A 23,516-nucleotide genomic window follows, 5' to 3' on the forward strand; every position below is an offset into this window, starting at 1 on the left:
GGTGGTTACTTCTCTCATGCTTTTGAGAAGCATGGCACAAGTTCAGTGACATTTCCACGAGGACAGCCTCTTCCTTATTCGTCTCATCCTCTAAACATGGGACAAAAGGGATGCTCCAATTGCTCCCATTAAAACACTGTTGGAAAGCACCTGGATAGGTATATCCCTCACAGGAGTTCAGATTCAGGACTTGGCACCATTAGAAAGTTGCTCTGCTCCTCCTGTGTGCCCCCTTCACAGTGACCTGGCATTACTCAGCAGCCTGCAATACACACTCTGTGTCTACACTACACCCAGGGATCTTCCCCCACTTTGGCCTGTACTCCAGAGTAAAACAGTGAACAAGGTCTTTTCAGGAATGGGATTTTTAGCCCCCAGAAGTGGGAATCGAGTTTGCCAGCTTCTCACAGCACTGAATAGGACTCATCCAGGATTCATCTGGGTAAGCTCTACGAAGGGCCTGTAATGTAAGGACAGGCTGCTGAGTGAGGCCTCGAATAAGCAGAAGTAGAGCACTGTAATCGTGACTTTCATAAAGAACTTCCTATGGTTGACTGCTTGGCAATGAAAAGCAGACGCAATATCAAGTTCTGAAGTTAGAGACAAACACTAAAAAAATTCATGTAATAGGCCCCCTGCAATGCTGCTTGGCTTGTGCAGAATTCCAGCTTGTTCTGGAGTGTATGGGACAACAGAGGAGGAAAGCTGAAACCTGAACTCCAGGCTGTTTCCCTTTTGGCCTCCAAGTGAATATAATTTATTCATATGTTTATTATGGGAAGGATGTTGTTAAGTTTCAAACCAGATGTGGCTAAAACCCTTTTTTGGGTCCTTTGTTTGTCCTTTCCATACTATCACATTGCAGACAGTAAAGATTAAATAAAGATACCACATGTGCATCTAATGCTTAAAGGTAAAGTAGATTACTCTGTATTTGTATTTTGCTTATAATCTTTATCCCAAATTACAGTTCTCCACAGGTCATCCCTCATTTATACTGACTTTAAAAAGGAATCTTAGTAGCCTCAGTCCAATGTCCATAAAATTGACAGTTAACAACAGCATTATTTTCTTCAGTCAGCCACTCTGCGGAGGAGGCGGCTGGGCAGTTCACCGCAGCGTTCCCGCCGTTATTTGGGATCGTTCCCGCTCGGCCCCGCGCGGTGCGAGGCCGGGGCGAGGGGCCGCTCCGCAGCCGCTCGGGACTGCCCCGGTGGCGGGGCACTTGCCCTTGCCCCAGGCAGCTCCGCCAGCGGCGGGGCAGCCGCTCGCCGCACTCCGGGCGTTCCGGAGAAATGCAGAGACGCAGCTCACCGGATAAATCATTAAATCCCCCGCTCTGACCCACGGCCCGGGCGAGCGGGGCGGGGCGGCCCGGCACGGCCCCGGCGCTGCCCCCGACCCTGACCCGGCCGGGCCCGGGCAGGCGGGCGGGGCGGAGGTGGGGCGGCCCGGCACGGCCCCGGCGGGCGGAGCGGGTGCTCCGGAAGAGGGAAGGAGTGGAGCGGCGGCGGCTCGGGCGGCGTTGGGATCGGGATCGGGATGGCAGCGCGGGGCTCTGCTGGGGATGCCGCGCTCCGCCGCGCGGCCGAGCAGTGGTTGCTCTGGGATAAGGTAAGGGACGGCGAGCGCTTCCCTTCCACGTGGGGGCGGCGATGGGGGCGCAGGCTGGAAAAGGGTCAGGAGGCACTCCGGGGTGATTCCCGGCTGTTGCGTTGTGCCGGGTGCGGTCAAGGCACTTGTTGGCTCCTTTCGTTCTGCCCTCAGAGCTCTCTGACCGGGGGTGCTCTCCCTGCACAGCTCCCGCTCCGCAGCGAGGGCCGCGGCGAGACCCGCGCAGGTCAGGATGCGGGACCCGCGCAGGTCAGGATGCGGGGCCGGCGCAGGTCAGGATGCGGGACCCGCGCAGGTCAGGATGCGGGACCCGCGCAGGTCAGGATGCGGGACCCGCGCAGGTCAGGATGCGGGGCCGGCCCCGCGGCTCCGTCAGCTGCCGCAGCAGCTCCGCTTCCATTTGGAAGCCCACTCAGCTGGTCTTTCAGTATCGTCCCTCTGACTGGCTGTCAGCTGTACTGAATGTCTTTTCCGAAAGGGCCTGTGTTGATCCGAACCGCTTCTATTGCAGGGGCAGCTGATAAACTTAAATTATTAAAGGCCAGCAGACATTGCAGTGTGGTCCGTGTTAAAAACCTCCTGGTACGTCCAAATTTTTGTTAATTAAAATATTGATTCCAAAAGACATGTGGGCTTGCTTCAGAAGCACTAGGAAATGCAGAATTTGTCCATCCTCTTTTTTCAGGTGTTATCCAGTGCTTAGTGATTCTCACTGTTAATGAAATAACTCCTGAATCTTCAATATTATCTGGTTTCATGGTTTTTCTCCCTTTTTTTGCTATTGCTTGGGAATACTTTAGCACATGTTATTTCCCTTCTGTTAAGACTTATCTTTGTCTGCAGTTTTGGCCTTGACAGCGCTATATGCAGAAGTAAAATAATTTATATTTTCCACATATCTATCGGAATATCTTGCTATAGTGGTGTTCTGGAGATGCTCACGTCGTGGCTTGCTGCTGCAGTTCCCACTCAGATGCAGGCCTCTGCTGGTATGTTTAATTTGCATCTTTTATGGCCCTATTCATAAAATTTGTTATTTTGGCTGTATTGGAACACACTGGCCATTGCCCCACTTCAGTCACTTAAGTGTCTGCCTTGGACTCAGCACTGTACAATGCTCCAGAGCTTTGTGCAGTTCACATACTTGTCTGGTAAGGCATTTTCTGCTTATTTCAAGATTATCAGTGAAAACATATTATAATTCTTTATTTAGTATTCTTTATAGGTTCTAAAGGACATCATTAGAAGTACCTCAAGCTTGTTGCGATTCTTCATTAAAGGTCATTTAACTGTTTAGCTATCAGTTAGCCAGCTCTGGTTTTATTGATGATAGTGCTGTGCCAAACCAGTCCTCCTTTCAGAATGGATAATGTATCACATCAAATGACAATAAGCTTTTGTGTCTTTTTTCCCCCCTAATTTAATTTTATTTTGAGAAAGCAGTGTGATTTCAAAAGGCATCTTATTTGCATAACTTCCCTGATTAACACTAGGTATATTTCTATCTTTTCAACTGGTTATTCTGATTATTTTGTTAAGCCCTCTGGAAATCTAATGCAGTGTCCATTACAGAATCTTTACTTTTGAAAGGTTAGCCCTTTGTTAACACTTGCATCTTTGACTTGGTAATAATTGACCCATTTGTAATACCCATTGCTGATTGCTCAAAAATGATGAGGTATTTTAATTTCTCAGGGACCTGTTACATGTTTGTATTGAGCAACAAAAGAATCAGGTATAACCCTTGTCCATTTACTCTGATATAAAAAAAAGATTCCTTTTTGACATGCAGAGATAGGTTAATATTTAATGATGATAAGCAACATGTTTCTTACAAAATAATAGTTTGCAAGAGCAAGCCCTTATGGCTGACAGCAGTCCTACTGCCCTAAGAGGAAGTTTCTACCTAAGTGATAATTACTGTGCTTGTTACCAGGCTGTTTTCATCACTGTATTCATTACAGTAGTAGCATATTGTTCGTTTTTTTATTATCAATCATAAAATTATTAATAGAAGGTAGTTTCTAGTTTTAGTAAATATAAAATCTGTTTAGTCAGAAGTTTTCCCTCTACTCTAAAACCTTGTGAGGACTCCTGTGCTGATGATACCTCTTTGGGCCTTCCTGTAGTGTAGATTAAAGTAAATAACTCAAGTGTTTCCAGGTGATGTTCAAGCTAATTGCACTAGTGGATATTAACTCAATATTAAATCACCTGCCACTGTATCACAGAAATTGGTATTCCTATACTCACATCTCATGTAATCTCAGAGTAGAAAAACTGTAACCAGAGAGAACCAATAAGAAAGGAGAAACCAGCACTTTATCCTTCAGATACAATTTGATCCTTCTTTAGTAGAGATGCTGTGAAGAGTTTGTTTAAGCAGAAGAAAAAGCCAAAACTAAGTTTATTTTTTTACTTAGCTGTATATAATGGCATCATAACATTTTCCACAAAAAAAAATAGGCATATTCTTAGGAGAATATAGCCATAAACAATTATAACAGTAACTCTGGAAAAATCCTTCTGCTATATTGAACAGACTTGGGCTGGGTTTTTACCATGACTTGGTGGGGGGTGGAGGCAGGGAGGGGGAAACAACCCAAACAACTAAATTAATGCTATCAAGTTTTCTCTATCAAATGATATGGACTGAAACAAGATCTTAAGACTCAGGCAGCCACCAGGACATGTACAATCATTTAAACAGACTTAAAAAACTGGAGGACCCTCTAGCTGCACAGCAGATATCAAACCTGGGAAATTCCTCTAACAACAACAAACAAAAACCTCTTTGGCTGTGAGGGCTGCAGGATGTTCGTGGTGTCCTTCTGTATTGGCATTGCAACTTTTAGTCTGTCAAACATCTATACAAACATGTGCAGTATCTACTTAAAGAGACGCTCATTTCAATGCGGAGATGACTCGTGCACAAAGCTCATACAGGGGAATAAAAAGGTGACTAGGCAGTGTACAAAGCCTGGTGCAAACTGTGTCATTCAGGCCTTACCTATTCAACATAGGCCTGATGTTGCAGCAAAAAATTGAGGTCAATTTGTAAACAGCCTAAACTCAGAATGGTTATGCTGCCCTATATAATAACATAGAATTGTATTTATTCTTATGGAATATAATTACTCAGTAATAATAATGATGTTGAGCCTTCTACAAGGCAGTCATCAATTACAACATTCTTGGACTGGTAAATTCCTAATTCTTAAACTGGAAATCAGTAATTCTGGGCTACCTAATTGCTTATTGTACTCAAGAAACTAGATTATTTTTTTTATTATTATTTAGCTTATTCTTCATTAAGTAGTTTGCTCATTAGCACCAAAGGCTCTTTAGCTTTTTAAGTGTTTATTTAAACTATGTTGTTTGTCCTGCAGCAGGGGTGCACAGGTCAGTGATTAGAACATCCTGACTCTGGTCTCGGTTTGATGTGAAGAATGCTTACACCTTTATATGCAAGCTCGCTCACATGCCTACTACTGTGTGTGTTCTGCAGTATTTTCTGAAGCTGCAGAAAATATAAGTTTCAGCATTTGGGGTTTTTTTTCTTTTTGCCTGGGATAATATGCCTTCCCATGCTGTAAGCGTACCTAGGTCATCCAGGATATAGTAAAGTCTGTGACTTTTATGAGGCCATTTGATTGCCTAGAAATCAAAGCTTGTGTCCCTTTGGAAATTATAATCTTTGTATAAGAAATTATAATCCAGTGTAAAGTGTGTGTACTCATGCAGTGACTGACCTGCCCCCTCTCCAGATAACCCTGTTGCCAGGAGTGTGCCATTGTCCTCTTGGCTCATCAGTTCTCAAGAAATCAAATACTGAAGTTCACAAATCTCATGTTATTAAGATTGAGAAGTTGGAGCACACAGGACTTGACTAATTCCCTAAGTCTGGAAACAAAGAGAGTTGGTAGCGGTATAGAGTATATAGAAGCAATATACCAAGAAAAGCAGTGAAAGTTAGAAACTCCTCACTGTTCACAAGCTGTCTGACACAGCCCTTTCGTTGCCACCCTGGAGTAATTTTGTTTAAGAATTTGGCTGCAGATGCTAGGCTTTCATCCCAAACATTACCTGCAAATATGTTGGAAATTGTCATCTTTATCTTCTGACCAGTCTGCTTAGTTTTGCTGCTGCCCCTGGTGTTAGCTAGTCTTGGGACAAGGTTATGATTTTATTTTTTTCGAACTCTACATATAGTGCTATGGAAGTAACAAATATTTCTTAATAATCAGCTTAACCTACTTTCCTAAATGTTTAGAAGAGTTCTTGTGTTGTGATGACAAAAATTTTCAGAACTGTAAAAGTGCATTCTTTTTGTTTGTTTTGTTTGTAAAAACAGAAAACATTAAAACAGACATCTTGGAAATCTTTTAACATCCCAAAATGTGATATATACACTGCTGTCAAGGCAGCATGTTCACTTAAGGAGATAAATCTAAAATAAGTAATACTTGAGGTTGTACTGATTTAATTTTAAGAAGATGTAGCAGGAGTTCTGGTATTCTTGAGGTGGTGTGCCATGTTTTGATACTGAAATAACCCCATACAGAGACCAGGACAGAAAGCCAATTCTGTTAAGACAGACAAACAAAACCTTTTTTAGAATATACGGATTTTGTATCTACAGAATCCAAAAACTTATGCAATCGTGAAGCAACTGCTTGCAGAAGGAAATGCTGGAGAACTGCAGAAATACTTTGGCTCACGAATGGAGTTCGGCACAGCAGGGCTCAGAGCTGCCATGGGAGCAGGGATTTCCCACATGAACGACTTGACTATTATCCAGACAACCCAGGTATTGTGTCCAGCGCTTTATCTCACTTAACTGGTTGTATATACAAATGGAAGAGCTCTCATTAATGACAAGCAAAACCAGTATTCTACAAGTTTTTTACAGTTTTTTTACTGTAAATACAACTATTTATTTGTGCAAGTTTTTTTACTATTCTTCTGGTTTTCAGAAGTAATTTAATTGGTAATTATTAAGTGAGTGCTGATTTCTGAAAACAAGCAGAGAGAAACTATTAAACCATTAAAAGTTATTTTCCGTATTTAATTTGCAATTTAATTTATACAGGGCTGTAGTTAAGCTCAAGTGTAACAGTACTGATGTAACAACTACAAAAAAACCCCAAAGGTAACCAAAATTTGGCTAAGCTTTGTGTGTGTTGGACATAAATTTACATAAAGGCAGTGAAGCTGTATATATGTACATAGATCCTAAAGTAGATCTACTTGGGAAGAGCTTAAAAAAACCCAGAACCTTAAATTACTGCAGCCTGGCATGGTGATGTATCATGTCCTAAACATGTGTCGTTATTAAGAGTGAGATTTGGTTGAAAAATGACAACACTGGCCAGTTGTTCTCTTCTTCATGTGAGACTTAAGACAGATAAATCACTTTTCAAAATTTGCAATTCAGACTAATCATGTTGTCTGTTCCTTTTTGGAGCTGCTTCTGATATTTTGAAAAGTACTTTAATGCTGTCCAGGTTTGCAATATTGATTTGAAGGTTTCTGATATTTCTTTATGTTTATTGGTCATGGACAAGCTGAATCCCAGAGCAGTTCAGTGAGATGCTGTGTTCACTCACCTTTCTAAGACATCAGCATCTTAGCAATCACCTTAATGCAATGATAAATTAATTATTAAGATTGGGTTAATGAGGTAGATTTGATGTTGTTTTCAGGGATTTTGCAGATACCTTGAGAAGAATTTCAGTGACCTGAAAAAGAGAGGAGTTGTGATTGGGTTTGATGCTCGTGCTCATCTTTCCAGCGGAGGTAGTAGCAAAAGGTACTTTTCAGGTTTTCAGTATTTTGTAGATGCCTTATGTGATCCATTATGGTTTTATATCTACTCCAACTGTATTTTCTTTCTGTAGAGTGAATTAAGGTATTTACAATATTCTGGTAATGCCAAAGCAGTCCTTAAGAGTTGTGCTTTGTCTATTGAGAACAGTGAGGGAACACATTTAAAATGGGTCTGTGTAATAACTGAGATATATTTGATGTGTAGTTTTGTTTGTTGTCGGGTTTTGGAATTTTTAATTGGATGGGTGTGGGAGGGAAAGCTGTGAATTCTAGGTCACTAATCGGTGAGAAGATGAATATATTCCCTAGGCATCTTTTCTTCCTGTTTAGGTTTGCAAGACTTGCTGCCAATACCTTCATCAGTCAAGGAGTTCCAGTTTATCTCTTCTCTGATATAATACCAACTCCCTTTGTGGTAGGTTTTCCTATTATATCTTTTTATATACTTGTAGTAGTTTGAACCAGATTTTCCCCCTGAAGCTAAGAAAGCTATATATCTTCTTTATATACACATAAATCCTGTCAGGTAGTTTGCATTACTTACAGTAAGAATAACTAGATAAACCACTTTTTACTTTTTAAGTTCTTCTTGCAGTTAGTCTTGTGCTTATTTAGCTATGTTTAGTTTACAACATCCATAGCAAGAGAAAGGAGAATGTGGAATGTCGGTGACAGTGGGATGCATTTCTATTCATTCCTGCTTTCCGGCAGACTTGTCTTGTAGGAGGCATCTCATTGTTTCTAGATTGCTGTGGAGTCTGAAGTCTGAAACATACACACAAATTTAGTTTTGTGATTATTGCAGATTTAGGGTCAAATTCTTCATAGTGCAGTTTAAAGCAGTGTTGCAAGAACTGCAGTTGATTGCATTTCACTATTAAATAAAGAGCCAGGAGTAAACATACATTGAACCTGTAGTCACAAATAATGCTTTATTTTTAATTCACTCCATCTGTTTTGGGCTAGTTTATAAGAGCTCTCTCCAAAATTCTCTTCTGAATGACGATGGAGTTAGTTGCTCCACAGGCTGCTCTCAGAAGATAGTATGGATGAGACTGCTTGAGTTGTAGTTCTCTGCCCCCCGTGGACTTCTGTCATTACCCCAGCTGACTTGGCACCCCCTAAGACTTTGGGTACCACAAGACATTCTACAGCAGGCAACACATGCATTTGGCTTCCTTCTATAAATACGCTGCTCTAGAAATTCACAAAGCATCTGAAACAATACTAAGAGCATATAAATGGAAAAATGCACAAGAAAAAGCAAGGACTAAAGTTGTGCCACGTGGGGTTAGTGGAGCAAGCACTACTTAGCTTTTGTTTTAGGAAGTCAGTGTGTAGAATTACATCCCGGTTTTCTTTTCATTCAGAAGTATGGAAGTATTATGTATGCATGAGAATAAATAATATTATATAGTAAGTTGCACATTCCACTTCAGATAACTTTCTCTTTTTACAGCCATATACAGTAACTCATCTGAAGCTTTGTGCTGGAATTATGGTTACAGCTTCCCATAATCCAAAACAAGACAATGGTTACAAGGTATCCCTATGTGATCTGCTTTCTGGCTCTTTTCAAACCTTTTTTTTTTTTTTTTCATGTAGAGAGACTAATGCTATTGTATATAGTTCCTATCATGGTATAGACTAAATTAATTGCTAGTCTGATCTCTTATAGGTGTATTTATTTAAAGCTAGTGGCATATTATACTAATACCATAATTAAAATCTTTGCTCTAGAAACCAGGAGGTAATGCTATTATATACTTTGGAACACTTTAAAAGATTGGCTCCTTTTCAAAAGCATTAATTATTTCTCTAGTTCATGAATTTAAAAGGTCTCCATAGTTTTACAAACCCAGAAAATTCAAAATATGTAAAGCCTAATGAGTTGCTTGTACAAAACATTTTAAATAAATTCCATTAATTTTTGTAGTATATTTTTCTTTTGCTAAGTGATACAGTTATCGGTGTTTTTTCTATGAAAGAAATCTGCTTTCCACTGAAAAAAACATATCTGAATTACCTGTCCACCAGTCATTCCATATCTGGGCTAGTCATATACAAACTGTTTCCAAAATACAAAAATGGAATTTTTCTCAGTAAATGACTGGCTCTTGTTTTGGATTTTATTATAGATCTTTAGATAAAATAAAACAGCTTTTTTTATAGAACAAAAATGGGACGGGAGAAGAAACACTGAGAATATGAACAGGGGAATATTCTGGGTATACCTAAGCCTAATTTATTGTAACACTCTACTGAATGTAGTGCACTTTAACCAACAAAAAGAGTAACAAAACTATCTTATAATATTAATGATCAAATACTCACCCTATTTATTATTTAGGTTTACTGGGAGAATGGTGCTCAGATCATTTCCCCTCACGACAAGGGAATTTCTCAGGCTATTGAGGAGAATCAAGAACCATGGCCTCAGGTTTGGGATGACAAACTGATTGACAGCAGCCCGCTACTTCATGATCCATACGCCACGGTCAATAAGGAGTATTTCAAAGACATACAGAAACAGTGCTTTTACAGGTGACTGGTGTTAATTCCTTTAAGAATGCAGAGTATTCCATCTAGTATGTCAGCAGGGCAGTTTAAATTGGTGGAAATGAGACTGGCCACAATCCTGCCATGACCCAGTTCTGCCTGTGCCTTCTTGTCATCTTTTGTGGTAGCACTGGCAGCTGTGATGCTGTGGCAAGCCAGTGCCATCTGCTGGCCTGGCAGACGTCTAACCCAGCAAAGTAAGTGAAAAAAACCAAAGTCAGAATTACTAGAAAGCTGGGGCTATGTGAGAAATTGTGGTGCTTTTTCAGAATTGGAATTAAATGTCTCCTATGATACAGAATACCGAGTTGTATCTGTTCCTGAATATAGTCAGTTTTGTGCAGAACATTCTTCCATATCCAAGTTTACTGTTAACCTGTTTTATTTCAGGAATATAAACAAGGAAACAAACCTGAAATTTGTTCATACTTCTGTGCATGGCGTGGGTCATAAATTTGTGCAGTTGGCCTTCAAGGCATTTGACCTTAGCCCTCCTTTTGCTGTTCCGGAGCAGAAAGATCCTGATCCAGACTTTCCCACAGTGAAGTATCCAAATCCTGAAGAAGGAAAAGGTGTTCTGGTAAATAGGTTGTGGGTTTTTTTATAATTAGTTGCAAAGTCTTTCAATATCTTTCCTTTTTGTCAGAAGTCACAGCTATAGATATTGGTTGAAGGTTCTATTTTGTTTCTAACGTTTTCATAGCCTTACATTTAATGAAGAGTTAGCTAGTATCCTTTCATTGATACAACTATTTGAACCAGTCAGGTAGTAATTAGGTATAACTTTCAACTACTTTGTTCTGTACTCTTAACAGAATGGGCAGCATCTGCACACAGAACAAAGTGATAATTAATTTTAAAAAAAATAAAATAAAAAAATAATCTTCTCAGTTGGTTTTGAAAGATTTGTACAATTTACATCTGAAATACAAGGACTAATTTCTGACACAACACCAGGAGGGGGCAGGAGAAGTCCTGACAGGTTGTTAGAATTTCTGCTACTACTTTCGCTACACTTTGTTATTGAAGGATCCCGCTGAATCTAAGTAGCTTTTAGTTCAAACTACAGAATTACAATGATATAGGTAAAGTTAAATATCTTGATTGTGGTCTACTGCTGCCAGGCTAGAAGTTTTTAGGTTTTTTCAGAGACACATAATGATTTTGGGTGAGATTAAATAAATTGGGAAAATTATTTAAAACCTATAATGAAAGTGAAAATATTATTTGGGAATATTAATGCTTATCTGGTCTTGCTTACCACTTTTCCAGACATTGTCTTTTGCTTTGGCTGAAAAAGATGGGGCAAGAATCATTTTAGCAAATGATCCTGATGCTGATCGACTTGCTGTGGCAGAGAAACAAGAGAGGTATGGTAATAAAGAAGTGCAAGCCATTCACATTTTTTACTGATTTGGAAAATTCTTACTACCTGTATTGCAAAGGAAGAATAGTCACAATAGTCATTTTTGGACTGAAAAAACAGAAATGTGAGAGGACTGTATAAAGCAGACCACAGTGGGGGCAGGACATGAAATAGGGATTAATACTAGACACTGTACAGAAACCTGAATAAATACTTGACATTTGCTGTACTTGAGGCATGCACAGAAGCATGTGAGTTGTTGTGATTGTGCTGTATCTTTTTAAAGGTAGTTTTTCAGTTACAACTTTTTACATAAGGCTAATGAGCATTCTTTCATACTGTTTATTAAATAATAACTTGTATATTCAGGAGAATCCTTATAGTTCTCTGATAATCTCTGTTCTTTAGTATGAGTTCCTTCTTTCTCAAATGCTGTTAAGCCAGTCATTTTACTAATCATTAGATGATTTGTGCCTCTCTTGCTCAGTTCCCCACTTCTTTCCATAATGTTACATACCTGAATTTCACCTTAAGGTTTGTCACTGTTTAGTACTTCTCAGTGTAGTTATTTGTACTCTACCCTTCAAGAACCAACTATACATGGATTATTTTTCTGTGTATACCCTATCAAAGAATGGGATCACAAAAGGTAAACTTGCTTAACCATATTCATGGAGTGTAATCTATAGTTCTGACTCAATATGGCCATCCCCTTATTTCATGCCTCCTGATATCCTGTACTTTTACAATGGTTTGCATTTCTGTATTGTGGTTATATGTGATGAATGAGAACAAGCTGAAGTTCTGCACTTGGTATAATTTCTACAAATAGTGGTGTTTCTCCTGCATCTACCTTGATAGAGCAGAAACTAATCTGAGCAGTTAGAAACCATAAATCTTTAATAAAAGTACTTCAAGGTTTCCAGCTCAGAGAGGAGCAGAAAAAAAATCTTTTGCTAGGGCAGAAGGAGAAATAGTATATATAAATTCCCTGTGCATAAGAGCCAGAAGAGGGATATAAAATTATGGCAACAGTCTTTGGTACCCAAGGGATGAGATGGGCACCTGCTAGATGTCCTCAGTGATTGTGGATGATGCAAGCAGTTGAATCTGTATCAGTTAGACAAATTCCAAAAACCCATTAAAAGGAGGCAGTGCAAGTAGTTGTTTTACTCACCAGATAATCTCTTTCTGTTTTGTAGCAGCTTCAAAGATGGCAGGGTTTTCTTTGGGGTTTTGAGGTACTTTTAAACTTATTAACCTCACACCATGAACTAAGGAGGCTTCTCTGTCTTCAGAAGAATGAGCTAGTTGGCACTTTCTGCAGTATCTTGGGCAGTATCAGCTAAGATATCCTTATTTTAATGGTTTTGGTCTGTGCCAGCCCCAGTTGGCAATTCAGCATTGAGGAAAAGGCATAAAAAAGCTTCAGTTTGTGCTAGTTATGATAGGTTAAAGCAAGAATGCAAAATCACTCCTGATTTTTGTCTAAAAACTTAGAGCTATCAGAAGATTGAAGAGAGAGGTGTTAGTTTATCATATTTATCACCAGTGAGAGCACGGTGCTCTCATTCTCCTACCTATGTGCTCGTTGTTTAGTCAGTCTTAAGTTGTCTCCTAACTTTCAGTCCTGTGTCCTCTCAGACTCCTGCTGTAGCTGTTCATACACTAATCAAATATTAATATAGGCTTCTACAGTATCTGTACTTCTTCTTTGACAGAAACTCCTGCTAGAGCACACTCTCTCAGCGCTCTTACACTAAGTTGCCGCTGTGCATTGCTTTGTGCATGTTGGCATCAATAAATGCAGGAGACTGAATCTACTTCTCTTTCACAACAGGTACTGTTTCTGTAGGTCTTGATTTTGTCTGTTTGGTAGTGTATTTGTCCCCTTTTATGACTGAGAATTTTTGGACAATTTTCACATTTGTCTTTTCCTTTTTTCTTGAGGTTTTTTTATGTTCTAGCAACACATCCATATTAATCTTTTTTTACCCATTTGAGGTTTTTTTTCCAATCTTCTCAGTGACCAATTTATGTATTTGGGATTAAATAAAAAGTATTTGTCATGGGGTCGACTAAAATACTGACTACTTGAGAATTGTATTTTTGTATCTTTGTGCTTGTCTTAATCACTGATCTATAATTTTTCTGCGGAATATTTTTGTTTTACTTAAAATATGCTGGAAATATCACTGTTTCATCTTTGGATAAGCTCAAAAGTTTGTACATATGATGGAGGAGGAAGGTAACCATTTCAGAATGTTTGGGGGGGAGGGAGGAATTTTTTTGTTTGTTCACAATTAACATTCACTATCTTGTTACTGTTACTTGGAATTCAGAGGCAGTGGTTTATTTGTTAATATTGATGTGTAGAAGAACCAATTTTTTTTTCCCTCCAGTATTATCCTTTGAAATCATGTATTTTCTATTATTTTTTTCCTCTCTAGTGGTGAATGGAAAGTGTTTTCTGGAAATGAGCTGGGAGCTCTTTTAGGCTGGTGGATCTTCACGTGCTGGAAAAATAACAATAGGGATACTCGTGCCATTAAAGATGTCTACATGTTATCCAGTACTGTTTCTTCCAAAATTCTGAGAGCGATTGCATTAAAGGAAGGTTTTCACTTTGAGGTAAGCAACATATTACATATTGTTCCATGTTCTTTAATTTGTTTTCTTACACAGTGTCACATCTTTTTAAAACATTGCTTTTTAATGCCTTCTATTTCTCCTCACTGCTGCAGGAAACACTGACAGGTTTCAAGTGGATGGGCAACCGTGCCAAACAGCTCATGGACCAGGGAAAAGCTGTTCTTTTTGCATTTGAGGAGGCTATAGGTAAGAAACAGGATATTATGTTTTCATGTCCTGCGAAATGGTGAAAGTAGAACTACTGCAAAAAGTGACAGAATCACAGAATGGATGAGGTTGGAAGGGATTGCTGGAGGTCATGTGGTCCAACCTCCCTGCTCAAGCAGGGTCCCCTGGCTTATGTCCTGATGGTTCTTGAATACCTCCAGGGAAGGAGACTCCACAACCTCTCTGGGCAACCTGTGCTGGTGCTCTGTTACCCCCACCGTAAAGAAGGAACAAGTTTTTTTTTTTAAAAAAAAGGTAAAGATGGCAACATAAGGGTGCCCTCAACATAATGGGTGTATTTCCAGTGAGTAACAGATAATCATCCATTTGGCTGATTGATAATACTGGTTTTAATCCTTTGTATCTCTGCTTAGCACAAAGTTTGATGTGAGCTAAGTGTATGTATCTTAAGTAGCATGACTGTGTAGACTTGGACTGCAAATTATGCATAAGCTATTTAAAAAAAGAAACTGCATTTTTCAGAGTTGAATTTGTTTGTTTACCTGATAGTTTTAAGCTAAGTTTAAATGTGAATAAAATAAAGTAAAAATTCCCTTAAATTATATTTGTAAACTGGAAAGCCATGAATGAAAGCCATGAACAAAAGCTATGAATTTGTGAGCAGGAAATTGTCAAGCTATTTCTTAAGTATCTCAATACCTGAAAACCAGAGAAAATGTGATTAATTTCACAGATCATTATCATTGTTACCTTACAGTACCATGTAGGGGAATCACATTTGAGACAAAATACTTGCATCATTCCTGCAGTGTGGCATTTCTCTTTCAGGAGAGCTCCATAAGTACTTGGGAGCATCTGGCACTGATATGATGCAAACATCTGTCTTGAAATTCCATTATATACCTTGCTTATCAAAATTAACACTGATTAGAAGATAAAATTTTTCTATTTTCGTTTTAACTCTAAAATGTCTGTACTATGGTAATGTGCATTTGTCCTTTAAAAAATGTTGGTTTGATTAACCACCGCACCCCTGTCATTATATCTTATTTAATTTTAAAATTGTGTCAAAATATGTCAAAATGTTATATATAATGTTTTTTGTTTAGGATATATGTGCTGTCCTGCTGTTCTGGACAAAGATGGTGTCAGTGCTGCCGTTATAACTGCGGAGATGGCTAGCTTTTTGGCAACCAGGAATTTGTCTTTGACTCAGCAGCTGAAAGCTGTCTATGATGAGTGAGTTCAATTATAATTGTGATGTGAGCTTTAATCTTCAGATTTCTTCATTTCACATGCTGGGTTTAATAGGGACTCAGTAGCACCCTCTCATATATGAAGAATTAAAATGTGTGTTATTGTACTATTAACACAATTCTGTGCTAATAGTAGTCTTCCAGAAAGTGCTCCTGCCTCATGGGCAAGAATATGTTTATGACTTTGTGTCATTTTAAGATATGTTAAAAATAATAATACTCCCTTACTAGTTCCCTATTAGTTAATGAGATTTTTGGCTTGCTTTTATTTGCTTGTCCAAAAGGTTTTTCCCTTTTGGGAAATTCTGTGTCTTTTTACAGAAGATTGGGCAGGTTTTTGGCCAGCAGTATTGCTGTGTTGTAGAGACCATAGTACTTCTTGCTACTTAAATGAACCAGATGCACAAAAATGTTGATGGCAGAATGGGTCTAAGCTCTGGCATATTTATGCTACTCATAGAAGCCAGCTTGCTTTTGTCCTTGCAGGGCTACTTGTGATTAAATTAATTCTAGTTGGCTCTAAATTTAGGCTTTTTATGATATTATTCTGTCTTTTTTTGATGGATAGTTCATGTTGTTGGATTTTGGTTGTTTCTGATTACTGAGATCTGAGCTGGTTATTTAGAAATGCTGTGACTGGCCATAACTCTTGGCTATTTACAGCTGGGTATCCCCTCTGAGAGCCTTTAATATGAGGCACTACTTTTCTTTTGTTCTTGTTTAATGTGTTCAAAGAAATAATAGCAAAGATGGCTACTGGCTTTCATAGGGCAGGGAGTGGATTTTGTGGAGGTTTTGGGTTGTTTGTTGTAAAGGAGGGAGCAGCACAGACTAGCTGATACTGTCCACTTCTTCATGTCTCTCAGACAGTAACAAAGGAGGGGTGGAACCTGCAAAGAGACTTGTGGAAAACTCCAGCTTTGCTGCTGCTTGTTCTACCAATCCTTAGAGTTCTCATTTGCGTACAGCATCAGCCATGCTCCTTTGGTCCACTCTTTAAGAAGAAATCAAGTGGCAATGACTTGCTTACGCTGCATAAATAAATTGTGGGATTTATCAGCTATTGTAGATAGCAGAAGTTTAGGTGGGTTTAAGAAACGGTAATATAAAAGCATGGAAGAGGAATTCATGCTTAGAACTGCAAATATAGCATCTGACATGAGAATTCCCTTTATTACTAGTAGCTGGAAGTTCATGTTCAAAGAATTATCCTTCTCCAGCTTGGGCTTTTTTGTTATATTTTTAATATCCTAATTCAGTAAACACCTGCTTCAGGTTGCCCTCAGAATATTTAACTGGGTGGAATTGAGCTGTGCCACAGTGCTGGTGTGTACATAGCCACTGAAGAGGACTCTAAAAGTCAAAGCTTCTTTAGCATAGAAGCGGTCTGTAAGATGTCACTGCACATAGTCACTCTTTGTGGAAAAGCTGCAGATATAGGGATCTGCACTGTTAAATTGATGCTTGATAACTAGAACTGGAAGGAAAATTCTTGTTTTTTGGGGGGATTGTTTTCTGTGTGATTTTAATTTGTTTGTGGCTAGTATGGAGTTGGTAGTTTTCTACTTCTTACTACTTTATTCATTGTCAGATTTTCTTTGTGAGTTGCTGTTGAAGCAGAAGAAACTCTACTCTGCATTTTGAAAATATAGAATGGGGATCTGTTCTCAAAGAAGTAAATGCAGATCAGGAAAAGGACACGGTCCTAGTTGGCTTATCACTTTTTTCAGTTACAAGATAGGTTTTGTTAATTCCCTTGCTGAATTCTCAAGACTGATTTAACTACTACTAACCTTCAAGATGTCCATTTAGGTATAAACATGACCCTATTTAAGGAGTCTTTCGGGTTTCTAGAGTGAACATCCCAGTACTAATGAAAGATTCTGCCCTTCAGATTTTCACTGGCACCAAGGATCTTTATCAAGTCTTGACCTGTAGCAAGAGCTCACTTAAACAACCAGTTGAAGCTTTTATGTTTTTCAACAACATGCTGTTTTGAAAAGTCAGTTTTAGCAGGTCAGTTGTCTGTGATGCAGATTCTGCATCACATTACCTGGCATCAGACAGGTAAGGTAAAGAGGCAATGTTCAGAACAGTTCAGTTTTGTTAGAAACACTTTATTGAAGTGTGATTGGAAAAAACAGCCTAAAATTTGTTTTACTTAGAAAAGGTTAGCTGAAATCCAGTCAAAGAAGCTATTTAGATGTAATCTCTTCCTATGGTTGTTAGAGCTCTTCAAGGCAATAATGGTATCTTTTTTTCTGATTTTGCAGTTAACTTTCTCAGTTTTAATCATTAATAGGAAAAGGCATCTGCACAGAACTTTCTTTAAAGTATGTAAAATAGGACAATTAAACTGTTGAGGCCTTAAAACTGTAAGGTGGTGAACTGATGCTACAGTTGGTTGACCATGAGCATAGAGTCTTGCTTTATGGAAGGTTATATAATGAGTTTGGTGTACACCTGCAAGAAAAACATTGCTTCTTTAATTCATGAATATTGTATCTTCACAGATATGGCTTCCATATTACCAAAACTTCATATTTCATCTGCCACGATCCTAAAGTTATTCAACAGCTTTTTGACAACCTTAGGAATTTTGATGGAAAAAACACATACCCAAAATCTTGCGGTAGATTTAAAGTTTCCGGAATAAGGGATCTAACTACTGGGTATGACAGCAGCCAGCCAGATCAAAAGGCTGTAAGTATCTTTCTAAATTACATATAAATCATATGGGTATGTATATACACATACATAAAAAATTCTATGGAGAAACGCTCTGAACATTATTTTACATACTGAGTCATAAAATAACAGATTGGGGATGATTGTTTTCCCTGGTGAGAGGAAATGAAGTGGGGGTGGTGTTGGGGTTTTTTGTTTGGTTTTGTGGTGGTTTTTCTCTCCAAGATGACAACCTGTAAAGGGTGATAGGAGGATCTTGCTGTCTTGCTACAGCAATTTTGCATTATCATCTTTTGGGTGTAAGTTAAACTGTCTACTGAGATGAGGCTTTGGATTCTTTAGTTTTCCACAACCTCTGTTTCTTTTCCTCCTGGGAAATGCCATCACAGAGCAATTTCTATTCACAGTAAAAATGTTGACTAGACTTGAATTGAGCTACCTAGCAGTGATGTACTGCTACCAGATTCTGTGTAGAGCACAAGGCTCAAGACCACAATGATGAAGAAAACGGAACTAAACTTAATTTGCGCTGATCTTTTTGTTATATGATGTAACATATCATGGGTTTATAGATAGTCTCTTTCCAAGCTTCTAAAATAAATATTCTTAATATTTCTAGATACTTCCTACTAGTAAAAGTAGCCAAATGATAACATTCACTTTTGCTAATGGAGGAGTGGCCACAATGAGAACCAGTGGGACAGAACCAAAGATCAAATACTATTCTGAACTTTGTGCACCTCCTGGAAACAGGTATGGTCACTTACAGCAGTAAATTTGGTGTAATAGAGGCTGTGTGGATTTTTGGTATTGTTTTAGTGGAACAGGGGCTTTCCACAATCAAATAATATTACTGAAGTCATTATTTTAGTGAATTTATTTGTATAAAGCTTCAAGTCTGCAAAATTTGTTGATGCATTTGTGTTGTCACTGAAATTCCTTTGAACTCACTTTCACATTCAGTAAAAATAATATCAGGAAAACCATCCTGCCTTAAATGAAAGTAAATATTTTCACCCTCTTTTCACACACATGGTTGCTTTAAAATTATATAACCATATACAGTGTTCTAATATATTTCAAACCATTTTGTGTTTAGTAATTGTAGCCTTGACTGATAGTCTTGGAATCATGTAGTCTTAAAGATAAGTAATTAACTTGCATAATGAAAATAACACTTTCTCATAGAAGAAAATTCATCTAAATATACTGTTACAAGTATAAAAGTTACACTTCTAATCATATACATTTAGTAATAGAAGATCTTCTGAACTCCAATTGCCTGTTCTACTTTAGATTGTATTGTGGGTTTGTTCTCCATAGTGTTCACCCACATCAGTTGGAAGCAAACATCAGTGCATTACCATAAGAGATCAAGTCTATATACTTTTAGCATTAATAGAAAATATTTGTCTAAAACAATGCAACAGGCTTAAAAATTCCTCGGACTGAAAATGTGCTTTTTAGCTTCTCCACTTGTGACACTGTTTTCCATGTCTGTGTGTTTTGTTTTTTTCCCAGTGATGTTGAGCAGCTGAAGAAGGAACTAGATGAACTGGTCAACGCTCTTGAAAAACACTTCTTTCAACCAGAAAAAAATAAACTTCAACGAAAGACTGAGTAAAATAGCCAAGTTTAGTACCTTAATTGGTTTTTGCAGCATTAGAAGTGCATTATTTAAGATATTAAGGATTTTTAGGACCAAACAGCTGAGAGCTCAGACTAAAAAGAATTCTGCTTTTATTAAGAGTTATTTTGGGTACTTTTGGATCTAGTATCTTATTTTGGAAGGAAAGTACCTTTACCCTTAAAGGACCAAAAACACCCAATCAGTTGAACTAAAAGCTTTACGAGCTAGAAGTTGACTGCAAATGTATTTCAATCAAAACTTGTTTTAATTAAATATTATAAGTAATATTCTAATTTCTGAAACATAGCCTGTTTTGTGGGGACTTTCATTTCTTTTGTGTGTATATAATCTGATAACACTGCAACTTTGTCCAGGTTTAGATTTGCAAAGCAAGTTCTTTTGTTAACAGGAAGTACTGAAAGCTTGTGGTGAGACCTTGACAAACTTGGGGCAGATGTTTCAGAGGTAGTGATCCTTCTTGAGGATGTTGGCCCAAATAAACAAGAAACTCAGCAAATTTGCTGAATAAATATCTGCTGTTGACTATATATCATATCTCGGGCTAGATATACTAAGTGTACTAAACTACCTTTTAATACCATATACTTATTAAGATAGTATATCTACATACAGCACCCTTCTGTTGCCTCTCTGAACTAAGCATAATGATTTCAATGCATACCCCAGTTTTGGAGCCTGGCATACTGTTTGCCACCACGACTTAGTGCATAACTCTGCGTGTCTAGTTTAGAACAGAAGTTTCCATTTTATTGCATGTTTTCATCTGCACTTGCAGAGCCCAAGAAGGTTATCTGGAGGTTGCCAGTTGACTTTGATACAGGGGGTTTCTGCACTTTCAGTACTTGATTTGGGTATCAGTGTAACATTTACATACTTTTTATACATGGAAAAATTCTAAGCTTTATTATCCTCTCAGAAGTCAAATTCTCTATCCTTGTTATTTTCAATACAACTTGAGGATTGCAGCAGTTGTGCAGCTGGGTACAGCAAGGCAACCTTTTGGAAAGCTGAAGTAATATTTCAGCATCATGATGGGAGGAATGCATATGCCATTCATATTCAAGAATCACCTCTTTCACCCTAAATGCAGATGCAATTGGTTCTTCAAGGAGCAAGCAATTTTTATCTGGTGGCCATGGGCTTTTTGGTGTCTGGGTAGTCAGTTACTGCAACCTGGTACCAGTCTGTCACTACCTACCTGTAGATGCTACCAGTAGCATCTATGCTACTGAATGTCCATGCCTGTCCATGCCTCCAGGTTCAGAGGAGGAGGGGGAGACACAGTGGGATGAATGGGTGGCTGCCTGGCTGGTTCTGTTAACATGTTCACGGTAGGGCCATGATGATGATGCTGCCCCTATTGTCACTGTCTTCTCTACTCTCCTTGTTTAGACCTTTTAGAGGTAACCTCTTCATATCTCTCTCATCTTCCACCTAAATGATCCCCTAAATTGGTTATCGCTACTGGATACTGGTACAGCAAAATTGTGATTTATTGTCTTTAGGCTGAGAACCCTTCTTTTTTTTAGGTTATATGGAAGATCTTATGGAGCAGTTGCTCCATGAATATGGTATAAGGCAAGATAGAAGGACCTTCATAACCATCCCAGAACAGTCTATGAGAGATTGTATGCTGGACACTGAATGGATGCATTTGGAGAATTCTGAAGTGTCTTAGAAATCTGGCAGCAGGACCTGCAAAGGGGTGATGTATGCTGAGACATCCTTAAGATGGCTTTAGAGCATCCTCAGAAACAGTACAGAGGTAGTCAGGATGACAACCCAATCTTTATCATTCTGTCTTCAGAGGTCAAGGCATTTCCTTGCTCCACTCTCTGCTCTGTTCCAAACAGAAGTTCACAACTTCAGGCCAGGGGGGAGGAGGGACAAAAAAAAACCAAACTCACAGTGGTTTATCAAGCTGCTTGAACAATTACGACAAACTACAGAATTACAAAATGAAACTTGTTGTTACTAGAGTCTTTACTAGCATTGTCTTGCATCAGAGAAAGAGGATCTAGGACTGAAATAGAGAATCAAAACAAAGGCAGTAAGAGCCTAACAAAGAGAGAAGTCAGTATTGCAAGTCAGAATAAGTGGTCTAATTCCTCCACCAAGCTGTTGTGTAAGATAAAAAAGCCCAGTTAGAGATTATTAGTCCTAAAACAGGTATTAAAAAAACAGACAAATGTAATCTGTGAATAAGCAGCCTTGAACTGGGAGCAGAGGCACTAGTATTTTATCCAGAAATGAGAATTGCTATGACTGGAATAAAGAATGCTTATAATGACTGAACTCAAATATAAGGGATACCTGGCTACTCCTAGAGAAAGGTGCATCCCTAAGTTACCAAAAGCACATAAAATAAGCCTGTTTTTTATAACAGATGAAGATACATATTTTACTGACAGCTGTAAACATTTGATCCTATAGGGGAACATGCCTATGGGGCTAGGGGGCAAGACTGATAAGAATTAGCACAGTACTCAAAACTGCCAAAAAAAACCCAAAAATATACTAATGCTTTAAGATAGACTGACAGACTTCACTTGAAGGTTATTGATCTGTTTACTAGTCCCAGTTAGGATAGAGTCCTTCCCAAAGCCTAGCCATGATGACTAGTCCCAGTTTCATCCTTGAATTTTATTTTATTCAGTAAACTTTATGAAACAGTTGGAGTAAATATATTTAATCTTCCTTAATCCACAGCATCTTATGCAAAAGTATTGTATAATATTCAAGTATTGAGTTGCAGAAGGATTTATTTGAGAATTTTGCAATATATACAACAAATCATACAAGGATAACTGGAATTCACTATAGAAGATTTATTATATAAGCAATTATTTTCCTACTGTTCAAGTATGTGCTTAAATTTGTTAATTCACCTACAAAGTTTCTGTAAATAAAGTTTCATCCTCACTATTGCTCTTCAAAGTTCCAGTGGTTGTGGGGTTTATTCTGACACATGACCAATAAGCAAATCCTATATCCTTGATTAACAGTCTCTGTGAATAGCAACATTAAAATGATATTAAATTAACATCTGTTAACCACCAGCTTAAGTCCTTACAACATAGTTTGGGGACATTTAGGACTCTGTGGCTGAAGACATCTGGATGCCGTACATAAATCTAAAAATTAATTGTAAATAAAAATAATCACTAATGAAATTGTTCTCTGCCCACAGGTATAAAACTAATCAAAGATAATTAAGCTGAATTGCTTTCTTTCCCAGTACTTATTTGCACTATATAAGACACACATTCATCAAGGATAGTATTTCTGCTCCACTTCCAAGTGGAAGCCAGCATTACTCTTTAGTATAGCAATTGGCCAGTAACTGAAATGAGGACACGCACCATCAGAACACTGTGTACAGTGAGATGAGCCTATTAAACTCTCCAGTTGTATCTTAACACCCACCTAAATAAACTGTAATATAGATGATGGCATAGCAACAGCAGCTTCCAAACAGCAGGAAAAGCTTAAAATACTCACACAATCGGGGTAAGTAATTTTCAAATGTATTTATGGGAACGAAGGGGAGATGGGATTAATCATGAAATCTGAAATGCTCAAAAACACAGAGACAGCAGCAGGCAGTATCTGTAATTGTAGCTCAACTCTTTCTTGACTCTTTATTCATTATCAGTGATCATAGAAAGCCTCTTGTCTACAAAGATAATCGCTAATTAATGTCACTGGCATGCATTCCTATAGCATATGCAGT

At 38.4% G+C, this 23,516-nt stretch overlaps 1 protein-coding gene across 3 annotated transcripts; it reads left to right on the forward strand.

Moving 5' to 3' along the window:
• The first annotated feature begins 1,459 nt into the window (after positions 1 to 1,459).
• Positions 1,460 to 22,720, forward strand: PGM2 (phosphoglucomutase 2). Of its 3 annotated transcripts, none has more exons than XR_007904896.1 (15): positions 1,460 to 1,614; positions 6,257 to 6,424; positions 7,320 to 7,426; positions 7,774 to 7,858; positions 8,903 to 8,986; positions 9,794 to 9,987; positions 10,393 to 10,582; positions 11,275 to 11,372; positions 13,819 to 13,999; positions 14,113 to 14,206; positions 15,298 to 15,427; positions 17,958 to 18,147; positions 18,752 to 18,885; positions 19,654 to 21,257; positions 21,665 to 22,720. XR_007904896.1 is itself a non-coding variant. In XM_051790004.1 (15 exons), exons 3-15 carry the CDS (start codon positions 6,338 to 6,340, stop codon positions 19,754 to 19,756), a joined length of 1,677 nt encoding a protein of 558 aa, XP_051645964.1. In that variant the 5' UTR covers positions 1,500 to 1,614; positions 2,126 to 2,196; positions 6,257 to 6,337; the 3' UTR covers positions 19,757 to 21,268. The 3 variants fall into 3 exon arrangements, 2 of the variants coding, with proteins under 2 accessions (XP_051645963.1, XP_051645964.1); XM_051790004.1 differs by lacking the exon at positions 21,665 to 22,720 and adding an exon at positions 2,126 to 2,196 and having other exon boundaries at positions 1,500 to 1,614; positions 19,654 to 21,268; XM_051790003.1 differs by lacking the exon at positions 21,665 to 22,720 and having other exon boundaries at positions 19,654 to 21,268.
• The last annotated feature ends 796 nt before the right edge of the window (positions 22,721 to 23,516 follow it).

This window comes from Manacus candei, unplaced genomic scaffold (assembly GCF_025592945.1).
Source record: "Manacus candei isolate 608988 ecotype Guabito, Panama unplaced genomic scaffold, ASM2559294v1 h1tg000028l, whole genome shotgun sequence".
In the NCBI taxonomy this organism is placed as follows: domain Eukaryota; kingdom Metazoa; phylum Chordata; class Aves; order Passeriformes; family Pipridae; genus Manacus; species Manacus candei.

Bases quoted from the DNA above. Each gene is read 5' to 3' on its own strand.
- PGM2 (XM_051790003.1), top strand. From the start codon at position 1,543: ATGGCAGCGCGGGGCTCTGCTGGGGATGCCGCGCTCCGCCGCGCGGCC. The intron at 9,988-10,392 runs GTGACTGGTGTT...GTTTTATTTCAG, and splicing joins CAGAAACAGTGCTTTTACAG to GAATATAAACAAGGAAACAA. The intron at 18,886-19,653 runs GTATGGTCACTT...TTTTTTTCCCAG, and splicing joins TGTGCACCTCCTGGAAACAG to TGATGTTGAGCAGCTGAAGA.